Genomic DNA, 14,456 nt, shown 5'->3' on the forward strand with positions numbered 1-14,456 from the left:
GGCCAAACGAATTCCAAGGTTATCATTGTGGACATACGGAGTACATAATGAGAAGTCTACCTGGTAAGTTATTCTTTAAAAAGGACTTTGGAATATATTATTGATATAAGAGGTTAAGAACGCCGCGTGATCAACTCAAGTCAAACCCGGCACCAGAGCTAACTGCATACAATAACTTAGTCCGGAGTATCTCGGCAGTGGAGTAGCGAGGTAGCTTCAAGAGATTCACGCAGGTACTGGTACTTGGTAGTCGCTCCTCGTCATTACTGGAGTCCCGAATACTGAAGGATGGATTCAGATGGCTGAACCCAAGCAGTGGAGCCCGTGGAGTGGAAGTCACAAAGCGTAGTACTTTCTGGCGATCTTCATTCGACAGGCTGTGCATCACCTGCCAGAAGAGTTTGATGGTTGGGTGTTCTTCATTGTCGTCGCCAATCACGTATATACCTCCGTATTGGGTGTTCTTTCGGAGGTCTTCGACATCGATATCACCCGTCTCACCACTCACCAAAGTTTGAAGTTCAGTTTGGTTGAACATGGACAGCCAGCCAGGCTGAATGATTTGCCCCAACCCTTGCAGGAATGCATCGGTTTGCAGGGCAGGTTGATACTGGAGTCGATACCGGGCGATAGCAGAGATGTAGACCAATCTGTTCGAGTTGGTGACAGGGATTTTAGATCCAGAGTGCCTCAAGTCTTTTGTCATTGTTCGGGTACGCTCTCCTGGGATCGTAATGTTGTCGGTGACAGTAAAATCCAAAGAAAAGTCCTCAACATCGCCATCATAATTTTTCAATTGCAGCTAATCGGAAAAAATTCAGTCAGAAGTAACAACGCTGGATGGGCCATTGGATTACTCACAAGTCCCTGGTACAGACTGGCGTCAAGTTCCTTCAAATCATTTAGACTAGCCCGATAAGACGACTCTCTTGAAGCAGAGCGATTTCCTCCGGTCAGTGCCCACTTGAGTAAGAAGAAGGACGCAAAGTTGACATCGACCAGAATTCCCTCGTAAAGACATTTTCCAATTATCCGCCCTATGAATTCATATCGGCGAAGTAACTCGCGAATACGGGTGCCCCATTCAGGATTTGACTGGTCAAATCCAAGAGCACGCAGCTGTGCGTTGCACTGTTCGACAGCTATGGGGTTTGGGTACAGCAAATGCTGGTCGTTCTCAACAAACATGGCGGACTCCTCAGTTTTGAAAGCCTCGGCTATGATGCTGGTTAAAAATTCTTTAGTCACCCCACCTCCATCAATACCTGCCTCCATCGATCCAAACTGATCAATGAAGCTAATTTGAATGGGTTCTTTCAGTCCTTCGCCCAGTGGGTAAAACTGGGATAATGCGTCTTCAAAGACATGTTCTCTTCGAATCTCGGCACGATGCCGAGCGAGATTATCACCCCTATGGCTCAGTGGGTTGATGGTGGCTTGGGCGATGGATACACGCCAATCGTCAGCATCGACAAGGCCATTTCGCCGACGGAATTGATCATGGTAGATAAATTGACGGAAGATTTGAACTCGGGTTTCAAATGGAATGAAAAAGGGCATGTTTCGAAGAATCTCTAATCTAGGTGCGATAGCGGCCAAAATCCGTCGGCGAGCAAGACGCTGCTGGTGGCGCTTCAACGACTCACGTCGAATGTGCTGCTGAGTATAACTAGCACCGGCTAACCCAGACGGTTCATTTTCTCGGCTCATCTCATCTCCCATCAAATCATCGTCTTCATCATCGTCTTGCTCCTGGAACTCATGTCTCCTCTCATCTTCTGCCACCACGATGGCGATAAATCCCTCCATATCGAATCGATTTGTCATGAGCCAGTGATCCGGTGGGAGAAACTTAAGACGAGAGCTAGAGGCGCATTGGTGATTAGTATTTACTAGAATAGTTTGATGTTCACACTTACTCGCGTTCATGAAGCATCCGAAGCAACCCTGTGACAAGGCCCGTAAAGTATTCCGGCGATATTCCTGTCACACCAGAAAGATTGTTTGTTCGGCCCTTAGTTACAAGGTCTTTGGCGGCTGAAAGAGCTGATGCATCGGATGTACCACTGAAATAATGACTGAGATCTTTCGCCACGGGTCGAACTTCAGGCTCGCTTAGATCCGCCACATTCCAGTAAAGGGTAAAAGCCAGGTTCTTCAGAAAAATCGTCAGGTCTTTGATATCAGTCAGAGGCAATGCACTTTCTCTCGTCCACGAAACCTTGCCACTTCCAGAGGAGGTGAAGGAAGATGTGCTGGAAAAGAACTCGTCGTCGTCCATAACTTTTAGAACAAAAGTAAAGAGTTCGAGAAAAAGGAGTATGGTTGTCCACTCCTGGTTCCGCTGTTCCTGGCTGACGTCGACCGGTTCCTTCGCCTGCAACAGCGGAAGCACCTTTGTCGAGTCGCTGCTGATGATCTGAAAGATCCGACTAGATCTAGATGCCTGCCAAAAATACTTAACAGCTGGAATATTTGCTTCCGGTTGCCCAGAAAAGGTATGCTTCCCCGCAGGCGCCGAGCCCAAATATAACCACATTCGTATGTCATCCCCGCGCCCAGGGAATATTCTCAGAAGAGTCAATGCGTAAGTGGCAAGAACATGAGCCGCTTTGGATTCGTCGGCTGGTGGTTGAGCAGTCCGCTTTGGTGAGATAAGTGCTGTCACGCTGTTTTGATTAATCAGACTAGAGACCTGGTCCTTGACGAATTTGGGTAGTGGACCTGGAACTCTTCGATAGTCCTCATTGGTCAAGTCTTCTATCTCTAGGTTCTGTATCAAATGAGGTGCAGTTGAGGCCAAAAGATGGGATATGACTGCTATGAATTCCAGCTCAAGTGTCCTTGTGTTTGCTTGACTACCAAGGGCATATCGGTGGAAGAAGATCAGGTATGAAAGCAGCCAAGTGCGAGCCTCCATTTCTTCTAGGACACGAGACCTTCCACTGGGTGAATCGAGCAGATTTGAAACAGCAAGGGAAAGCATCCTGTAATTAATTTGGGTCGCCAAGTCATTTAGTTTCAACAAGTAGCTCTCCAGGTGTGGGGTTGTGAGGTATAGAAGAGCAAATGATTCGTATGCAGATATTGTGTTTGAGGTGATAGGTCGTAGGAGAGCAAGTACACCTTCTTTGATAAGCTCTGGTTCAATGTTAAATCCTCCATGAGCAGACGAATTATTAGTCGTCAAAATTGAAATCGCTTTATAATAGGTATCCCCGTCGGCTGCCATTTCCTTCGGTATCAAACCTGCCAGCAATATGGCACCTCGAAGATATGTTTCAATGAAACGGAAATTTGTATGGGTACCAACCAAAGTCAGGATGGCGGTTGCCAGGCGTTTCAGCAAATTAGTCCACTCGCCTTCAGTAGCAATTGTCGGCAAAGTGCAGAAAGTATTTTCAAATGCATTTGTAAAGTATGCAAGGCGGACTTGATCATCTGGTTTATGCGATGACACAAACTGCATTAAGAGTCGGAGTTGCGCTAGGCATTGACCCGCTGAAGAATAAGGCGCAGAACGGCGGAAGGCAACAGTTGTACTGGGTGCGCTTGCTACGTTGCGTACAGTAATCACTTCAACAGTTTCCATCACGAACCCTTCGTTGTTCATCATGAACTGTTCGTTTGCATCCCACTCCGATCTCCATGTCTCCCATGTGGCTTTTCTACTCCGATGGCCCCGCCAGACTCGCTGAATGATCAGAGCAGCATTCTGTCTGTCCCTTTCCTGCTGTCTCTGTTTTCGCTCTTGTTGGGCAATTGCGACCGCACTCTGAGGGTTTGAGGCATGAGGGGGTGCGGCGAATGGGGCGAATGGATTGTTGGCTCGGCCACTGAGGTTGACCTGTCGTGGGCGACGAGAACTGCCGGTAAACGACTGGAACATGGCGTCTATGTTTAGCAGAGAGATGGACGTTCGAAAAGAGCGATTTGAGTGCACGAAGGGGTATCACTGTGGATGCAAAATAAATAGATGGAAGCCCATGTCGCGTTCCGGGGTAAAGTGAGTGTGAAGTTAAAATATCTATGACATACGGAGTACGCTGTCCACCCCGATAGCTTCGGTGCGGCTTATCAACCCTCTATCACAACGCACCAGATCCTCCAATTTTACTCTATTACCACACTAATGCGACGCGATATGTAAATTCGGTCGATCTACTAACAGCGTCTACTTCCAAAATTTATTTCATGATCTAGCAATTTTCTTTTTACAAAAAGAAAAAAAAAAGAAAACAGCAACATTGGCCTCGAAGCAGACACATCAACATCTCAACTCCTCGACTTTCAAGGCCGGATCATGCGGCGAATACAGATGGTTGGCTTCTACTTGCGCTTCAATGCTGAAGTACATGATATGATTCCAAGATCAATCAAGTAAATTGTACATATAATACATATAGGGTGCGATCGGCCAGCGAGCGGTAGAAATGTAGATTCAAATATTGGAGAGAAGTGGCCGTGGGAGGTTCGCGATTCAGGAACTCGATCGACATATAAAGCAGATTATTATGATCCCTGGAGTGACAGTCAGTTGAAGCAATTTTAAAGCGCGCAGTGTCATATACGAACGTTCGATTTGTCAAATTATATCCTTTAGGAAGAGGTCTCTTTACTAGATTCGACCGACTTCTGCTCAGCCTCCTCAAACTCGACGACTTCCTCGTAGTTCCTTTCACCCCACAAGTTGATATAGTCTTGGCCTTTGAGGCTGTCGGGAACGATGACTGTTTGGCCGTGTCTCTCAATGCTCTTTTTGTATTTGCTCCCCGTGGATTGGGCTTGTTTGGAGACAAAGGGTGTGAGCTGTGAGCGAGTAAGTGGTCATGTCGCTAATTGGATTACGAAAAGGCCAACCTTGAAATCCGCCAAGTCTTCAGGTACAACATAAGTGCGGACTTTCCTCCAATCGATCACGTAGTTGCCCTTCTTTTCGAAGTAACCCATTGAGCCGGTTCGGTTACCCTTATAGTAGCCACCATTGACAGCCTTGGTCGTCAAGCGCAAACGCGCCATCATAGGGGATGTAGGCTTAAACATAACGGCGGGTTATGGGAAAGAGTGAAAGGCTGGAGGACTAGATGTAAGTTTGTAGAGAAGTCGAAAGTTCCGGGCGGTCGGACCGGCGTTAACTAATTGGCCGTGCCGAGAACTTTTTTCTGCAACAAAAAAAAAGTCGTTGTTACACCCACTACACAATCACTACCCTTATGTACTCATTTTCCTCATTTTACTGGGGTGCATTGGTTGTATTTTGTTAATTTTTTCTCTTTTTTTTCTTCTCGCCAACATGCCTCGCAGCCAAACCCCATTGCGGGCTCCGAAAAAACGTTCCACGGAAAAAAAGCCAGCACCAAAGCGTAAGGCTGGCCGAGCACTAAATGCACTCGCTATTGCAGAGAAGCAAGTACACACAAAACTTGGCGTTCGCCGCACTCGTCTGGGCTTTTATGATGACGGTTCAAATGACCGCAAGAGACATTCCGCTCAGAATGAGGACGATGAAGATGATGAAGAGGGTCGAACTCAGAAACGCCGCAGAACAGACCATACCGGTGAAGATGGAAGCATTGATGGCGGCAGCGACAGCGAAGGCCACGAGTGGAAGATAGGACAAGTTGGCAGTGACGACGAAGAGCTGGACAGTGATGAGGCTCTGGGATCTAGCGACGAGGAAAGATTTGAAGACTTCACATTCCGCGGAAGCTCCAAGCCACAATCCAAGCCGAAGAAGCTCGCCAACAAGCGATCCAAAATAAACCTTGACGAGTCCGACGAGGAAGAATCAGATGAAGAAGAAGATGAAGATGATCTCGGGGAAGACGCCGTGGATCTCCTTACTGCCTGGGACATGAACACGGCGGCGGAGGAAGAGGAATCTAAGAAAACTACCTCTAAACCCAAAAATTCCGGGACGGATGACGAAAGTGAAGATTCTGGCTCAGAAGGGGACAGCGAAGAAGACCTCAGTGATGATACTGGGTTGTCTCTTTCAGATGACGAAGATGCAGATGCCCACGGCTTATCCAAGCTCCAAGATTTTGTTAAATCAATGGGAACTGAAAGATCTAAAAAGTATACGCAAAAGTCGCAAGAACATGGTCTGCCTACCGAATTCGGATTGACCTCTTCTCGGAAATTGACTGTCGCTGATTTGTTGCCCTCTATCACTGATTCCCGCCTTAAGAGCTCCTTGAAGCATGTTGACGCCACTCCTCAAGGGAAGCAGGGCGGTATTCCAGGCAAGCTGGATGCGCCCCTGCCAAAACGTCAACAGGACAAACTTGACAGAACTGCTGCTTATGAAAAGAGCAAGGAAACCCTCGACCGATGGCTCGATACAGTCAAGCACAATCGCAGGGCAGACCACCTCGTTTTCCCTCTTCCCGACCCGGATGCTCAACAAACCCACCGCATGGATATTGTAAAGCCCACTACCGACCTTGAGAGCACCATTCAGAACATTCTCGCTGAGAGCGGTTTGGCAGAAGTAAAGGGTAAGTCAGGCGAAGACCAAGTTCAGGAGTTCGAAGAGCTTCAATCTCGCACGATACCCATCGAGGAGATCCAGGCACGACGCGCAGAGCTGCGCAAGCGACGTGACCTGCTTTTCCGTGAAGAGGTGCGCTCAAAACGAATCAAGAAAATCAAGAGCAAGTCTTACCGACGCGTTCATCGCAAGGAGCGTGAGAGACTCGAACAGCAAGAACGACAAGCGCTATTGGAAGCCGGTGTGGATTTGGATGAGGAGGACCGCGAGCTGAACGAGCGCCGGAGAGCCGAGGCTCGCATGGGCTCTAAGCATCGTGAAAGCAAGTGGGCCAAGAGCTTGAAGGAGAGTGGTCGTACTGCCTGGGACGAGGAAGCTCGCAACAATGCCGCCGATTTGGCTCTCAGAGAGGAAGAACTCCGAAAGCGGATTGAGGGTAAGGGAGTTTCTCGGGCCAACGAAGATTATCTTGGCTCCTCGAGCTCGGAATCAGAAGACGATGACCCCTGGGCTTCAGATGCCTCTGAGGTGCAGAAGCGCAAGCTGCGCAAAAAGCTTAGTGACTTGCAAAACATGGCCCCTAATGACGGTGACAAGGGACCTCATTCCGCCCTTTACGAAATGAACTTCATGAAGAAAGCTGAAGCTGCCCGTAAGCTACAAAACGATGCGGAAATCAGACGACTCGACCGTGAGCTTCGCGGTGAAGACTCACAGTCCGAGGCCGAGTCGGAGGTTGGTCGACGGAAATTCGGCCAGTCTGGAGCCACAGCGAAGGCGAAGGTACTGCCAAAGGACGATCTTGAAGGACCACCTGGTTCCGATGATGAACAGCGTCAAGTAGCCGGGTCAGATCAGGATGTTGATACGAAGGTTGGCCGTTCAGGCAAGCAGAAGTCTGCTATCTCTGGTGCCAAGTCTGCAGCTCAACCCTCAAAAAAGATGTTCAGCCAGCAGAAGGAAGATGTTGAAGAGAACCCGTGGTTGATTCAGACTGAGCGCAACAATCGTCGCCGAACCGGTACAAACGCTCAGGACTCAATCGATATCTCACTTGACAGCCCTCAGCTTCAAGTCGGTGAAGTAAGCGCCTCTTCCAAGAAGAGAAAGGCTTCCAAAGTCACTGTCGCCAAAAACAAAGTTCCAGATTATGAAAGCGATGATGAGGATAGTGTGCCTGTATTGTTGAAGAATCATGACCTTGTGAAGCGTGCATTTGCTGGGGATGAGGTCGTCCAAGACTTTGAGCAAGAAAAAATGGATACCATTGAAGATGAAGGCGATAAGGTGGTAGACAACACACTGGCTGGATGGGGTAGCTGGGCCGGCGAGGGCGTCAGTAAGAAAGCACAGAAGAAGAAGCGTTTCCTGACAAAAATGGAGGGTGTCAAGCCCGAGCAGCGCAAGGACGCAAAGCTTGCGCGTGTCATTATCAACGAGAAGCGCGTCAAGAAGGTACGAATACTCTTCTACTACTAGATCCTTCAAGGTTCACTAGCTAATATCTCCCTAACAGAACGTCAAGTATATGGCAAGCCAGCTCCCGCACGGATATGAGACTAAGACTCAATATGAGCGGTCTTTACGAATGCCGTTGGGCCCGGAGTGGTCTACAAAGCAAACTTACCAGAGCGAAACCAAGCCTCGTGTCATGGTCAAGCAGGGCATAATCAAGCCCATGGAGAAGCCCATGCTTTAAGGCTTTGTTACGATACCCTCCTGTATATCCTTTCAGCATTTTCAGATTTAGATATGGCGAATCACACATCTATGGATCTATGGATGTGCATCGTGTTTTGCTTATACAAAAAAGTATTCATTTCTAAAGTTTCCTTCGATGTTTTTAGAATCCATGATGTCCCGAAGCCTGGGCAAACCTTTCAAGGACTGAGGTATAGGCCGGGGATTTGAATTCATCTGTACTCGTGGACTTCACCTTTAGTGGTAGTACCTAGATAATAAGTATATACATAAATAAGACAGGTAGGTACCCATTTCGGGCACGGGATATATATATATATATATCCGGGCCCCAAGGCTAAATTAACTCGACGGGTACCGGACCACCTGGGCAGGGTTTATATTCAGCACCCAGGAGCAAGTGCTTCCAGACTCGAGTGCTTAGAACCTTCTCACATGGTGGCGCTTTGATAAATTCTCAAAATTGTGTGCTCTGACGACTATGGCGTTCCTGGATCAGGAGTATCAGCCTCAACCCGTGGACTGGTCACTGAGGGCTGGAATGCGGCGATCCCATATGCGCAGTATCGTTGCTAGGTTGACTATTGTACCAATAGCAGTTACTATCTCAATGTTCGAGCCTTCGAGCCTTCGAGCCTTAGAGCCTTAATGCCTGAATGCCTGGGGCTTTAAATACTTACTCCACATGGCATGACCCACATAGGCAACTAATCAAGTTCATGCTACGAATACTCAATACAAATTGACAATAGGATGTATGATAGTTATGGGCTAGTATCTAGTATCTAGTTGAAATTGAACCTACTGAAATTGAAATGGTTTCAACGAAACCGGGATAACGACAAGTCCTGGAGTGTTTACATACTCACATTCCCAATAGTGGAGATCCTTGGAATATGGTTTGTGCGGAGATCTCAATACTGTTGTCTTCCACCCTACATTGCTGGACCTAACACTTATCAAGTTCCACACAATACGGATACCTGGCACCTTACATCTGGCAGTATCCAGGTACACAGTAGAATACACACAGACTCCCATGATCTACAGTCCCGGGATTCTTTGCGCCATTCGCAAGTCCTAATTAGGAACTGATCAAGCTCAAGGAGCCCTGGAGACAGGCCCACTCCCTGGAATTCTTAGGATATTTGTAAGTTAAGTTCCCTTCCTATATATTCTTTTCTTCTGCTGGATTGGATTCGACCTTTGTCAACTGAGGTGCCCTTTTCTGTTGGCATTGTCACTATATGGGACGAATTGAGACATATATACCCGTATATTGAAGATTACTTGTATATTCAATTCGTTCTTTTATTGTTTCAATCTTTTCAGCAATGGGGATGGGATATCAGTGGAAGGCTTCAGTCTTGCTAACATGGCTTCTAGCTGCAAAGTCTGTGCATTGCTATCCAAGCCCGCTAGGCACCGCAGTTGAAGAGATTTTGGAAAGAACAGTCACTCGACATTCGACTGCTTTCAAGACCCAATATCCACCGCTAAATTCTGAACAGAGAGTTCTTGATCCCGACGCACGACCAGTATGTTCTGCAAGGATGAGAAAATGGACTGAGAACGAACTGTAAATTAACTTTGAAGAATAGTTCTACCGGGTTGCGTTGGATAACGACGGTCATCCTTCTGAGCTTCCATTTCCGACACCGATCTTGATTGATCCTTTCCTTGACGGCAGCAGTGGGTGGCCAACTCCGTCCGTCCCAACGGCGACTCAAAAGGCAGGAGATCATCCTGAAACCCATGAAACGCCAGTCCAACCAGAGCAACAGCGAATTGATGCTTTGGCCGATTCCCCCGTCATGAACAACCAGGATATCTTCCACCCTGTTGCGACAGGTGGTCCATTCGCGAGCATCAAGTCCCGAAATGACCATCCAGTGGCTAATGAACATGTACGTTTTATTCCTTCCTCCAGTAGTAGCAGTATACTAATTGAGCTTTACAGGCCGATACCAAGACCCCGATTGAGACCAACAAATTTTATGCAGGGTTTTTTCTCGGATCTCAGACCAATGCTAGCTTTACGCAGCCATACTCCATTGCATGGTCGCGTGGAGGTGGCACTTTGAAGAGCTGGGGTATGTCAATCTCTCATATTGAACTCGGCGTTATGGCGTTTGGCCCAAAGAGCCAGAAAATCCCCGGGAGTCCAATAGAGTACTACATCAATCCCGTTGGTCTTCAGCACATGATTCTCTCGGCTTCCGAACTGGATGATTCCAGTGTCCTTTCCGTAAAAGAAGGAAAGGCATTCTCAGCCCATGCTGTCCTGAAGTCATCCACTCATTCTGAAAAATCTATTACATACCCTGTTGTGCAAGGTATGGGCTATGTGACGGCCATTTACGAAGACATGCAACCTATCATTGAGAGTGGTGTTTTCTTCCTGAAAGTTATCAGTGCTGGTTCACCGAAGCAGGGTGTTTTCAAATACCAGGTCACTCTTGAGGACAACACCAGCTGGGTCCTTTATGCCGCACCAACTGATGGCACAGATCCTAAATTTAATCTCAAATCAAACTCTAAGCTCGAGGGTCCTAAAGGATTCTCGGGTACCATCCAAGTTGCCAAAAATTCTGCTGGTAAGGCTGGTGAGAAGTTTTATGATAACTCAGCCGGTGTTTATCCAGTGGCTGGTGAGATCACTGGCTCTGTGACTGGCGATGTCGGCACTTATAGCCTGAAGTGGACTAAGGCAGGTGTCCATACCGAAGGCACTCCCCTTATCATGTTTGCCTTGCCTCATCACGTCGAGTCCTTCGATGATAACACCACTGGACGTATCACGAACATACAATTGCGTACTACTACTAAGGGTAATGCCACCGCTGTCATCGGAGAAACCTGGACTATGACCGAGGAAAATCTTCCTATGGACATGGGCTTCGCCCCATGGTCAGCTACAGAGGGGAACGTGCACACCCTTTCCGATGATGTTCAAAGTGCTCTTGTTCAAATCGCTCCTATTGAATTGCAGCAAGACATAAATGCCCAAACCGATCTCAACAGCATGTACTACAGTGGAAAGGCGCTCAGTAAATTTGCGACTTTGGTCTACACAGTGAGCAAGCTTGGCAACAATAAAGATGTAGCTCATGCAGCTTTCCTGGAGCTAAAGAGATGCTTTGCTCGTTTTGTGCAAAACCAGCAGCAGTACCCGCTAGCTTACGACACGGTTTGGAAGGGAGTGGTTTCGACCGCTGGATACGGCGGTGATTTGGGCACTGATTTCGGAAACACCGCTTATAATGACCACCACTTCCACTATGCCTACTTCATTCAGACTGCCGCTATCATTGGAGCTCTCGATCCCTCTTGGATACCCGCGAACAAGGATTGGGTCAACACACTGCTCCGTGACGCTGGTAATTCCGTTGCCGACGATGCCTACTTCCCCTTTTCACGATCTTTTGACTGGTTCAATGGTCACTCATGGGCCAAGGGCCTTTTTGAATCATATGATGGAAAGGACCAAGAATCTACTTCAGAGGATACCCTTTTCGCCTATGCTGTCAAGATGTGGGGTCGTACTAGTGGTGATGCCAGTATGGAAGCCCGAGGAAACATGATGCTGGGCATTATGCGTCGCTCGCTCGACAATTATTTCCTTTTGAAGGATAGTAACAAGAACCAACCAGCTGATTTTGTCAAAAACAAAGTCACTGGCATTGTAAGTAGTCTACCTCTCCAATCATCGGGCGAAACACTAATGTTTTTCTCCAGCTCTTCGAGAACAAAGTTGACCACACAACATACTTCGGCGGCAATCTAGAATTCGTTCAAGGGTGAGTCCATAGGAAGAATCAGCACTTTTGACATGGAACACTAAAATCTTCTTAGAATCCACATGTTGCCTCTCCTTCCTAATTCAGCTTACACTCGCCAACGTGACTTTGTGGCCGAAGAATGGAAAGCGATGTTCGCAACTAATGGCGCGGCACCTGCTGATGATGTTGAGGGTGGCTGGAAGGGTGTCCTCTATGCCAACCTTGCCCTTATCGATCCCAAGGCATCATGGGACTTCTTCGCTCAGGATGATTTCGACTACAACTGGATCGACGGAGGTGCATCGAGAGTTTGGTACCTTGCCTATGCCGCAGGTTTGTCTTATATTCCTCCCTCTAGTTTTTTTTCATCTAAAGCTAACTCCGAATTAGCGCTGGGTGGAGCTTCTTGAACATCATATGCTTTCTTTTCTTGTGTTTCCCCAGGTGGAAATCTTTTCTTTCTTTTCGTCACTCCGGGGTATTTTGGTTGGGGTGTGTTAATTTCAATCCATATGGGATGCTTCTTTGTGGTTATATCTGGTGCTGAGGTGGGTATATAGTGGATTGCCCGTTGTTGGGGACTTTAGATGCGTTACGTAGGTAGCTTCACGTACCTTTTTTTCCATGCCAGAAGGAGCTTTCCTATTTCAAGTACTACCGCTTTTATGAGGGCACTCAGAGTCAGGCTCACTGAGCACTCAGTAACTGCTCAGTGATTATGATTGGCTGCTCCCTGATCACTCAGCTCGCAATGTCGTTTAATAATGTTTTATAAACTACTTTTTGATGGCTCTAGTCCTCCATTTCTGAAATTTCTTCATTCAAATTCATCTACCCCTCAAAAATGTGCTGCCTAGAACGTGATCACTCAAAAACTGGAGGAATAGGCCTTCTCTATCAAGCGGTGGCACCGGCGAGATGTCCTTTTAATTCCTTATTCAAAGATGACTGTACGTAAAGCCTCAGGTATAGATTGAGACTATATCCACTTTTCATGACAATTCACTTAGCTTTAATTTATCCCTCGTTCCATTACTTTAGTTTTTTAATTCTATCTTAGTTTTTTCTTTCGAATTCTCTCAGCTATTGTTAGGAAAGACTTCTTTGCTCAACAGGATAAAATCGCCAAAGGGATGAGATCACTAAATAGAAAGCCGCAACCCATTGGGAAAAAACGGTTATGTTTTCGGAGCACATACACATGAAGATGCGGTTTAAGATAAAGACAGGGGGATCTCTACTATACAAAGGATGTACCAGTAACACGCGAAACTATAGAAGGAATAAGGTCTCACCCAATTGCGTTGCAAGTAGCCCTAAGTGGAAAGGAAAATATATTTATTTCGGGTTCATAATTGAGGTTGAAAAATTATAAATTTTGAAGTTGGTGGGGCACAAAATGACAAACATGTAGCCTAGATACAGTCTGATACAAGACTTTCCCCCATTGACCCATCTTAACTGACATATTATCATGGCTGTTGGATGACACAATCCTCAGTAAAATATAAATACTGCTCAGTCTAATTCTCTCGTCTTACCACCTATCTAATCTATGAGTTCTCTCCCAGAAGCCTCATCATTTCCCTGGTAGGAAGTAATGTCTCAGCTTCATCGACAAATATCAAGGCCGGAGGCTATCCCCTCCTGACCTCAATCCCCCGAAAGGTATCCACCTGTCCCATCTCCTCATCAGCCAGCAGCAGATCTAGATGGTCCCCCAGAGAGCTGATGCGGGCATGCGAGAAGAAGGGCGCGATGGCCGCCCGACGGATGCGGTGATGCTCCGATTCAACGGTGCTGATGGTCGCCTCGGGAATGTCAAATCGGTGCTTGTATTGGACCAGCTTGTCGATGGGTTTAGTGAGTGACGCCATACTGTACACATCGTTGTATAAAGGTAGTCGGGATCGTCGATGTGGACCTCGTTCGGGCCGACCCGCAAGATGGGGCCGTGCTTCTCGTGCAACCGCTTGACCTGGAAGACGAACTGGCCGCCGTGGCCCTCGCTGACCAAGTCATAGTATGCTTCGTACCAGCTCGATAGCGCCGCCAGCTTCGGTCCAGGGGTTTTGGCCAGCGGACTAAGGTAGAGCCGGTACACCACGAGGTATAGGCCGCGGAGCAGAACCAAAACTGCCGCACCCGTTGCAGCACTGCGGACGTCAACCATGTACTGGAAGGGAGTGCGTTACTCATATTAGAACACTTAGAGTATATGATAATAATTCAAGGGATAGTCTAACTATCCAATGCGGTAGTCCATCTAACACGCTCCTAAAAATACAGAGTATCCGTGACTCCCGTATGGCACGGGTTGCACAGGTTGGGAAGAAAGCCAAGGATATCCCGGACGAGGATATCTACGGTAATCATTTGATTGATATCAGAAATTTTGGCTGAAATGTGCCTGAGACATGAAGAGATCTCATAGAGGGACAATTTTATGGATACTTCAGTTTTCTACCTACTTAATTAAG

At 47.3% G+C, this 14,456-nt stretch overlaps 5 protein-coding genes across 5 annotated transcripts; 2 read left to right on the forward strand and 3 right to left on the reverse strand.

Annotated features, from left to right (window-relative positions):
- Window positions 1–130: 130 nt before the first annotated feature.
- Window positions 131–3,889, reverse strand: N7495_005481 (uncharacterized protein; the record flags this gene model as incomplete). Its single annotated transcript, XM_057208132.1, has 3 exons — window positions 131–802; window positions 862–1,864; window positions 1,920–3,889. The coding sequence occupies 3 exons, from the start codon at window positions 3,887–3,889 to the stop codon at window positions 131–133; spliced, it is 3,645 nt and encodes a 1,214-aa protein (XP_057061906.1).
- Window positions 3,890–4,599: 710 nt separating this feature from the next.
- On the reverse strand, window positions 4,600–5,043 carry N7495_005482 (mitochondrial 54S ribosomal protein mL41; the record flags this gene model as incomplete). Its single annotated transcript, XM_057208133.1, has 2 exons — window positions 4,600–4,809; window positions 4,861–5,043. The coding sequence occupies 2 exons, from the start codon at window positions 5,041–5,043 to the stop codon at window positions 4,600–4,602; spliced, it is 393 nt and encodes a 130-aa protein (XP_057061907.1).
- Window positions 5,044–5,293: 250 nt separating this feature from the next.
- Window positions 5,294–8,192, forward strand: N7495_005483 (UTP14 family protein; the record flags this gene model as incomplete). The annotated part of the gene is made up of 2 exons (XM_057208134.1): window positions 5,294–7,948; window positions 8,010–8,192. The coding sequence occupies 2 exons, from the start codon at window positions 5,294–5,296 to the stop codon at window positions 8,190–8,192; spliced, it is 2,838 nt and encodes a 945-aa protein (XP_057061908.1).
- Window positions 8,193–9,528: 1,336 nt separating this feature from the next.
- Window positions 9,529–12,386, forward strand: N7495_005484 (glucan endo-1,3-beta-D-glucosidase; the record flags this gene model as incomplete). Its single annotated transcript, XM_057208135.1, has 6 exons — window positions 9,529–9,732; window positions 9,796–10,101; window positions 10,155–11,879; window positions 11,933–11,994; window positions 12,050–12,309; window positions 12,367–12,386. The coding sequence occupies 6 exons, from the start codon at window positions 9,529–9,531 to the stop codon at window positions 12,384–12,386; spliced, it is 2,577 nt and encodes an 858-aa protein (XP_057061909.1).
- Window positions 12,387–13,613: 1,227 nt separating this feature from the next.
- N7495_005485 (Cytochrome P450) lies at window positions 13,614–14,149 on the reverse strand (the record flags this gene model as incomplete). Its single annotated transcript, XM_057208136.1, has 2 exons — window positions 13,614–13,808; window positions 13,856–14,149. 2 exons carry the CDS (start codon window positions 14,147–14,149, stop codon window positions 13,614–13,616), a joined length of 489 nt encoding a protein of 162 aa, XP_057061910.1.
- Window positions 14,150–14,456: the final 307 nt, after the last annotated feature.

The sequence above is a fragment of the Penicillium taxi genome (genome assembly GCF_028828555.1).
Source record: "Penicillium taxi strain IBT 34144 chromosome Unknown utg000004l_segment0_segment0, whole genome shotgun sequence".
Taxonomy (NCBI): Eukaryota; Fungi; Ascomycota; class Eurotiomycetes; order Eurotiales; family Aspergillaceae; genus Penicillium; species Penicillium taxi.